Source organism: Apteryx rowi, unplaced genomic scaffold (genome assembly GCF_003343035.1).
Source record: "Apteryx rowi isolate R43461 unplaced genomic scaffold, aptRow1 scaffold_0, whole genome shotgun sequence".
NCBI classification, from domain to species: domain Eukaryota; kingdom Metazoa; phylum Chordata; class Aves; order Apterygiformes; family Apterygidae; genus Apteryx; species Apteryx rowi.
In genome coordinates this window covers 5,320,886-5,330,131 of record NW_020447195.1, presented here as the reverse complement: position 1 = coordinate 5,330,131, position 9,246 = coordinate 5,320,886, and the positions used below count along the sequence as shown (strand labels likewise).

The following is a 9,246-nucleotide window of genomic DNA, read 5'->3' as shown; positions in this document are numbered from 1 at the left end:
CAGACCCGACCAGCCGAGCGCCGGCCCCGCCCGGCCCGCCGCCGGTGCCCGCCTCCTTAAAGGGACAGCGCGCAGGGCGCCGCTGCAGGGGCGCTGGCCCTTTACGGAGACAGAGCCGCCGCCGCCGCGCGTAGCGCTGCCGCCCTGAGGCGGGCTGTCTCCCTGAGGCGAGCTGTCTCCCTGAGGCGAGCTGTCTCCCTGAGGCGGGCTGTCTCCCTGAGGCGGGCTGTCTCCCTGAGGCGGGCTGTCTCCCTGAGGCTAGCTGTCTACCTGAGGGCGGTTCTGTAGCGTTCTGTATTAAAACCGTAACGTAAAAATAAGGAGTAAAAACGCCAGCGGAGTACTACACCCCGCAGCTCTTTGTGCCCGGGGGGCTCTCTTTTAACCAGCAGGGCTGTGGCTGAAGGGAAAGAGCTGTCCGCACGGGGTAATCTTCAGGGCCAGCGCATAACGGTGGCGGTTTCCAGGCCTCTTGCGAGGTCTCAGCCACTCGGTGCCAGCGCCGCTGGCGTGGTTCAATACTGCGGGTTAGCTGCCCCTCCGCACGGTGCCAAGGCTTCCTAACCGCGGCTCTGCGAAAGGGGGGCTCCCTGCCATCGCGGACAAGGCTGCTCACTGCTGGGGGAGAGCCGATGCTGTGTGACAACATTACTGTGCAGAAGTATCGAATGCATCTAAATGTTTAGCTCTGGCTGTGAAATACTTCTCTTTTCCTAATTACTAGGCCTTTGCTTTTCAAGCACGCTGTTGTTTTACAGTGAAGTAAGCGCGCAGGGCTCGGTACAATAGGAGAACTGTGTCTGGTAAGTGGGAGGTTTCCCCTCCGGAAGAGCTCGCCGTCGGGAGCACATGCTGGAATTGCACAGGACAGCGCTGAGTGGGTCAATGCTGAAACAGCCTTCTTGTTAAGTAGGATGCCCTGCAGAACAGATGGATTTGTTTTGAGGAGTATCTTGCAGGAAGAGAGTAACAAGCTTTGCATGCATTAAAATAAGAGTCTGTTCCGGGAGGACAGCGCTCCAAGGTCTAGGGTTTTATGCTTTCTTTAATTATTGCCTCATAAATCTAGTCTCTCTCCAAATGCTTTTTTGAGGAATAGTTTCCCAGAATGCAATTTCACGTTTGTCACATTCTTCTATTACTGTTCCAAGCAATTTGTTAATATGTTTTCTTTGCCTATTTATACAGTAGCACTTACCGTCTGAGTAGGCAACGATATTAACATGGCAATGCCATAGTCATAGCACACCACAGTTTTGGTCTGAATTATAAAAAATCCCATGGGCTAATTCTGGTCTCACTCAGTAAAGGAGATGTCAGTTGAGTTCTGCTGGTGTGGATCACTCCTGGGCTTTTGGTTTAATAACTTTCTATTCCTTTAAAGCCAGATCAATTCTAGCAACCCTGCAGAGTATCAGTTGGAATCGTAGCTGCAAGCATTTGATATGAAGGAAGTGCTGGGAGCCATGTTTCTGTCTGAGATTTCCCTGAAAGAAATACGTGGGCAGATGCAACAAAACGTAGGTGTAGTAGGTCTGGCACACTCTGGATATGAATTGGCTGTGTGTGTGATGTAGAGGTGATCTGCACATGTACATGACACTTCCCTGCGTTTGTCTTGCAGACCCATTAGAGCACTTGCATCGTAGAGAGTACAGAGCTGCTCTCCCGTGGTACATGTGTTATGCTGCTGGCCATCTAGAAATCCTGGGCAAGTGGAGAAAAGAGCAATAGCTTAGTTAATGAGGCATAAAAGAGCAGAGAAAAAAAGATACATAGCTCCATCCTGCTCACTGTAACTAAGACAAACGGGAGGAGATACAGCCTTCAAAGACAGCCCAAAATATGCTTCCCCACAGACACACATTTGCCTTGTCCTGGATGTGAAGGTCCCTCTGTAATATGTACATCAACCATTTACTCCTTGCATGTCACTATATTCACCTCTTTTCACCTGCAATAGTAAGACTTGTAGCCATCTCCTATTTGCAGGTTCCACCAAGTTGTTATCACCTGCCTGAAATCTTTAGGCATTCGCAGGATACCTAAGATCTAACCTGTAAACCTGGAAGTACAGGTAATCCTGATGGTGCAATTGAAAGGCATCTTGGCAGATAAAAAGCTCAAGAGAAGGCTAGTGAGCCCCAGAACTCACCTGAAACTTGTGGGGCCAGTGGGAGAACAGGACCTTTTCAGCCTTCTCAGTACCTTTGGTCTAATGAAGGGCCACCTTGAACTTGTATTTACTAGCTGTTAACATGATAGATACTGTGAGATGACTTGACATTATATCCATCACAGTAGGTGCAATAGCAATTGAATGTGAAGAAATCCACTTTTTGGTTACTGGATTTCTCTGTTGCACTGATACAGCATGTTTATCTTTCATGTAAATAAAGGTTACCACTATTGGCTTTAGTGAAGATCAGGACTGACCATGGTAATTTTCACTTTTTAAAATTAATTCAAATTGTTTTACTGCTCTTCGATAATTAGAATATCAGCCTTCATAATATGTCGTTTTTTCAAGCAGGTGCATTATGATATAAATGTGCTTCTTTCTCTATCATTCATTTTTCTATAAGTGCATGTATATCAAAATGATTTATACTAAATATAAGATAAACTGAAAAAATAGTTGCTACAGAATTACTACGTGCTAAAATATTTATAGATCCCCAAATTCTGTTTCGTAGTTCTGAACAAGCCCACAGTGTGCCAAGATGTGAACCTCAAATCAAGATGGCATAGAAATCCATTATTTTAAAACTGACTTTGTAGATTTACTATGCATTTGTTCTGCTGCACTCATCTTCCGTCTGCATCACCGCTTGTTCTCTCAGCTCGTTGCTATGTAGATTTACTGTAATTTTCCTTTTGTAATTTTCCAGCAGCCAGAGAGTGTTGCTCTGGTTTTGAGTTATTCCTGTTACTATTACATCATTATTGTTTATCATCAGTAGGAGTAAAGGCAGGAATTAAGAGACTGCCAAATACAATGTCGCCAGAAAATGTATTTGGATTTCAATGGATTTCAGGCTTTCTCCATAATGATTATTCTCATAATTTGTCTCAGAATGTTCGTCATGCTTTTATCAGAAAATTTATCGTGAAGTAACATAGGGATATCTAAGCAAGATATCTGTGTTAAAACACTTACATGACACTTTTCCTCACATAATTTGACCTTTTAAAGTCAAAATCTTTGTTGCCATTAAAGTACTGTAGGAGCAATGACAGAACTAAAGTATTCTATGACCTGCAATTGCTATAACTAGAAATCCATGCTCCTTTTCAGTTTAATTTGTTATCTGCCAACAATGCAGCTAAGTAATGCTATTCGTGCTCTTATGACCCTGCAATGAGCTCGTTCAGAAGTTAAGTTCATTTATAGGAATGAACATAATTAGTAATCCAGTAACAGCTCAGTTTTAATAATGTCTCAGTCAGACTACAATGATGTTTGAGGATGAAGAAATCTTAGAAGTTTTTTAAGTTTTATAAATTGCACAAGAGCAAATTCATTACACATTTTACAAATCTTTTCATCTACAAATAATTCAAAGATTGTGGGTGTGATAGTTCCAAAATATAATGCCCTCTAATGGGCAACTGAGAATTAGTACCGGTATATGAGTGAGAGGCGATTGCTTATGCATGATGGAAGCTGTATCATTTAATATTATTACAAATGTAGAAATGCTCTGTACCATAAATATAATGAGAAAAGTTGGGACCTGATCATGAATCTCATTCAGAAAAGAAGCTAAGATAATTTCTTTTTATATTATAATAAACTAAGGGCATGGCATGTGAAGTAGTTTTAAGTGATCCAGTTCTTTAATACATTGGCTTTTTCACATTATGTTCCAAAGCTGCTGAGATTACGAAGATGAGATAATATGGATAGTTGATAGGCAGATCAGAAATTTAAATATCAGTAAAGCTTTTATTAGCTCTCTGAAATTAAAATTTATATCTGTTCAATGTATAACACAGTGCATGTGTATTATTTGAGGAATCTGTGTACAGTTTATAAATGTATTTGGTAGGAAATTTCTGTGTTGTGAATTCCTCAGTGCATATGGTTAGCTTTCAGGGATGGGTCGTCTTCCTTCTAAAGCAAAAACAGTGGAAAATCATTAAAAGTTGATACTCTGTATTCAAATGGGAGAATACTGCACTGCCAGGATAGCTTAAGCCAAAGGAAGCCAGTCCAGGTATGTTTGTCTATGAGAAAGGAATTTGGAGTGAGATAAATTTCCAAACAGGAAAACAAAGAACTCAGATGTTAATATAGCACCTTGCAAGACTTTGGTACCAAGAACAGAGGGTATGTCGGAGAAAAATGAGGAAGCAGGGGAAGACATTGGCATGTTTTTGTAGCAAATGGGGAGATTTATCTGTAGAACTGGCTGAACAGGAATGAACTTGGATGAACAGGAAAGAGAAAGAAAAAGAAAAAAAGGAAAGAAAGGAAAGGAAGGGAGAAAGAGAGAAAAAGAGAAAGAGAAAGAAAAAGAGAGGAAGGAAGGAAGGAAAGAAAAAAAGAAAGAAAGAAAGAAATAGCCATGTGGTGGAAGGGAAAATCTTCATTTCTTAAACAACTCTGACCCAAGCCCAAAGAAGGCTTACATCAGTGATGAGGAAAGTAAAGTAAATGTATGTAAAGCATGTGTATCTCTCTGGTTTGTTCTTTATCACGTATCCTTAAGTGATGATAGTAAATTGTGAGTGTGACTAGGGAATGGTTTACTTTAGTCACCTACAAATCCTTGAAGAACGGGGCTGTGGGGTCCTGTTTCATTTCTGATTCCTGGAAATATGTGGGACCCTGCACAGCAGACCACTGATTGTCCATGCTAGAGGAGCTGTGGCCTATGACTTCAACCTAAATCCCTCTACAAGCCATTCTGAGGATGTAAGGGATGACGTTTGTGGCAGCCTCTGCACAAAGATGAATTTCACCTTCTAAGCAGAGCTTCTTCATTGCTCAGTGACCCCCTGATCTAACTGGGAAAAAACAGGCTTAAAATAAGATGAAAATAGAGGTATAAGCATTGAAATTGCATATATTTATATGACCTATTGATGATTTCATGTGCCCTCCTTGTCATGCATGTGGGTGAGCAGAGACTGTTGCAGCTGAGCAGTGAAGTCCCTCTTTTTCTCACGGAGGAAGTGTAGTCCTTTCAAGATATTTGTGCTTTAGCTGATACAATAGGTCAGCAGCATTAATTCTGCTCTCCACAAGAGTCCTGTCCAGTAATCTTCTGATGAGATGCTTTTTCATTTGGATGGTGTGATGTATAGTCATTTGGATGTGTGTGAGTGAAAATCACATTCATTGCTTCCTGCTGGGTGTGGGATTGATAGCCCCAGCAATGGAAGCAGGTTATTTGTTCCCTGAACAGGTAAAGTACAGGGAGTGTCAGCACAAGCAGCTCCCTGGCACCCACTAATGGGTTTGGCACCCACTAATGGGTTTCACCGTAATGTGGAGGGTAACTCAGTCTTCATGTCCAAACAGCTCTTGGCCTTTTTGCCCCTTCTCTGTGTAATAATGCTGTCCCTAAAGCCACACAAAACTTATTTTATAGGAGTCACCTGCTGGTCTCACCTTTCAGTAATTATTAACCTGGGTTACATTTGAAGCAACAACAGTTGCTACATCCAGTGCTCCTTCCCTGAGACTTGTTATCATATACCATTCACTGTCTGGGAAACAGACTTTTACACTTACTTCCAGTCACCTTTTGTGGTTTTCAGCAAAGTTTCTGCTCCTGACGTCTGTGAAGAAGGTACCATCTTCTATTCTCAGCTGGATGTTTACTTTGCAGTGAAGTGCAAACAATTCATTCATGTAGCTGTAGTTTGGCGTTTGGATAAGATTTCAGCAGACTATTTGATTTATCATTCAGCTCAACCCACTCCTCTGAAGAGAGGTGTCTATAGTGACCCATAGCTCTGGAAAAGAGCTACAAAACTTTTAAAGGGAATGAAGTCAGCCAGCCCAGCAAAAGTGTAGTGTCTTGTGTTGACCAATGGGGATATTCACAGAAAGGGATACAAAGTGATACTGTTTAGTGAGGGTTTTGAATGTCTGTTGCTATTGCAATGGTATAAATAGTATATTGTGAAATCAAAAAGCACAAGGCCAAATATGGGGGCGGAATGGCTAAATGACGACGTTATGTATTTCAGGCCTCCTGAAGCTCTGTTTTACACCTCTGCTGATTCTGGTGGTTCTTTGAACGCTCAAATCTGCACAGACTCCTCTAGCTTCCTTTTTGGATTTGACTTACCGCTCTACTGCTCATAACTTAACTTCATGAGAATTTAGGGAAAATTAGGCAAGCGACATGTTTTGTGATTATTTTTATAAGTGTTCAGCAATTTCAAATTGTTTTCACAAATACAAAAATCCTTTTCCCCATCAAGCTTAAAAGCTATGTAAATGGTTGATAACATTCTTTTGTTGAAGCCTGTGACTCAGATCCTCAAGTGCAGATTTCCTGCCCTTTGCTCCTTACCAATATTGCTATAAAGCAAATTGTCAGCTTATTTAGATGAAACAAGTAACAGTCAAGGTCTACCTCTCGCTGTGTAATAGCATAGTGGGATTCTGGCCAAACAACTCACTGTAATGCAATATTCACTCTGCAGTGTACTCAGAAAAGGCTTATGTGACTCGCTAAACGCAGTTGTTAGCCCCTATCTGCATGAGATTACTGGAAACTGTTCCCACATTTCAGCAGGTGATACTGCTGCCCTGGGACACATCCTTTCAAAGTGAGTGACACAACCAGTCTGTACTGTAGTACATGCGAGTGAGTGTACCTTGCAGCTTTTGAATATACACCTCTAGCTTGCTGAAGAGGCTCTGATGTGGCTGGCCATAAGGAAAGAACCTTCCGTGAGCTTCCTCAAAGGAACGGTTAATAGGGACGAGGTCTCTACCTCCTGCCTGCTCTGCAGAACCAGCACTAAGGAGTAGTACAATGTCAGAGCCTTTGGTGGAAGGGTGGGCCTCTGTGTTTGTGTCTGTATCTCCTCCATTCTTGCTTCAGCAGAATTGCATCAATGAATTTCCTGAGACCACAAGGCCCTGGAAGAGTGTGCGCCTTCATCTGGCATCTTCTTGTGCTCTTTTTTTTTTTCCAGTCAGAATCTGAGATACACCCAAACTTGTAACTGCTTTTAAAGATCAAACCTAAATAAGAACTAATATAAATGCAGGTGTATTGATAAATGCATTTAATAGATGTGAGTAGCTTATGAGATGAGCCCATGGCTAGAGAGCATTATAGATGATTATAAACCACAGTTATGAGCAGCCTTTTGGCCTGCTGGGCTTTCTAACAACCCCTGACAACGTGGAATATTTTTTTTGAAGCATGTAACACATCACTTATAAAAGATTTATGTCATGTTTACAAATGTGACTTGGTATAGTGGGACCACTATTAATAGAGTCATTCTGTATAGGGCTGTCAGCTGTAAGTTCTTGTAAAATAAGGAGCCTCTTCTCTGGCCCTGGGCATGTGATCACCCTGCTGGTAGTTGTGTTACTAGAGCCATGTTACTGTATCTGGTTCCGATCATGTCTTATGGTGCTGCCAGTTATATGATCTCAGAAAAGAAAAGAGCCTGTTCTTTGGCTCTGAGCATGTGATCACCCTGCTACTTGTCCTGCTCTTCCTGTGACACCAGTTAGCTGGCACAAACACCCATCCATCATGAGTCAACAAGTGTGAACGCAGATATTCTGCCTGTATGAGTGAAATCTTGTAACGTGGCTGGCAGCTATGGCTTGAGAGCAGGCATTCTAGGAACTTGTTTGGGGTTAGAGTTCAACATATAAAGGCTTTCTTAGGTTAATTATCTGCCATAGTAAGAAGGTAGAATGGAGGAACGTTGCTTGTGATCTGATGGATTTCTCCCCTGTCAAGCACATGCTTTACAAAATTTAGTCAATGGATGGCACTGCTGACTTTTCACAGCCGAGCTAGTTTTAGGAGCTGCCTTGTGCAATGCCTTTACGATTCATTGTTCAATTTAAGCCATGTCTGAAAACCCGCTATTGCAAAGTGTTTACTTCAATAGTAGTCAGGCAGCCAGCTCCCCGGGAACAAAGAGGGGGTAGGTGCTGTGGGCCACTGAGGAACTCTATTAGCGAAACATAACTGAGCCCCCAACCAGTCCTCACACATTGCTCCCTAGTTCCCATTAGTAAAAAGGCTGGCTGTGCCACATTTTGTGGGGGTACAGAAAACGGAGTGAGATTGTTTTTATCGAGAAGGCCTATGGCACATTTTACCGATAAGAGCGCAACCTGCTTGGGCTCTGAGATAACCAGAGGTCATGTAACTGTTCTGTGCTGGACTAAGCCTGAGCTAATGAGGTCTGCTGGGAAAAAGCTGTGTTATTTCAGGCCTGATGCCATGCTAATGTGGTTAGCTGGCTTCTAATACAACTTGGAGCAGCTGCCAAATATGATCATATCTGCTAGGAACATGGACAGATACCAACTAACTTGTTGAAAGTTTTTTACTGCTACAGAAGGTTCTTTCCCTGTCCTTCAGATCTACAACCAGTTGCCAAAATCTGCTTTCAAGAACCACTATAAAAAATCTGCTACAGTAGCAAGTTTGGAGGAAGGAGGGCTCAGAAGGCATCCTCAGCACGAGGGACAGAGGAAGGAAAGCCATTTGCTGCATTGTTTCCCACTTTGTTCATTATCTGTTGTTCTGCGAGATAATACATGAGAATTCACTTGTTATTCATGGATTTAGCAAGTTTATCTGTTTATTATTGAGTGCAGCTCTCCTGAGCTCACTGAACTGCGTCAATTATGCTGTCCTAAACCCAGACTTAGTCTGTTAAATGGGAGAGAAGAACAAGGAGATTTAGTGATCTGACTTTAAATGGGGAATCAGAAAGGAGAGCTGACAAAAATCTAAAACAATAAGGATCTTGGATTTTGTACAAAGGTCATTAAGTGTTCAAAGAAAAGATAAACAGAAAAAAATAAGAAGAAAAGCTGTCTTTGAACAGATCATCTTATTCTAGCAGCCTGGATGTGTTTTAAAAAACAGCCTGATTCCAAAAGCTCCTAAAGAAACTTGTCTTGATAACACTCTCCTATCTAGATGCAGTTAAGTGAAGTTAATGGTGTTGCAATAATATAAAACTGGTATAAATCTGTGCCTTAATCTGTGCCAGACTGCCATAACAGCAGATTCA

At 42.0% G+C, this 9,246-nt stretch overlaps 1 protein-coding gene across 1 annotated transcript in view; it reads right to left on the bottom strand.

Moving 5' to 3' along the window:
• Positions 1-1,282, bottom strand: part of FAM210B (family with sequence similarity 210 member B) — a 9,078-nt gene extending 7,796 nt beyond the window's left edge. Inside the window, exon 1 of the mRNA XM_026055672.1 lies at positions 1,199-1,282. Coding sequence (XP_025911457.1) covers positions 1,199-1,282 — 84 coding nt within the window. The remainder of the gene's footprint in view (positions 1-1,198) is intronic.
• Positions 1,283-9,246: the final 7,964 nt, after the last annotated feature.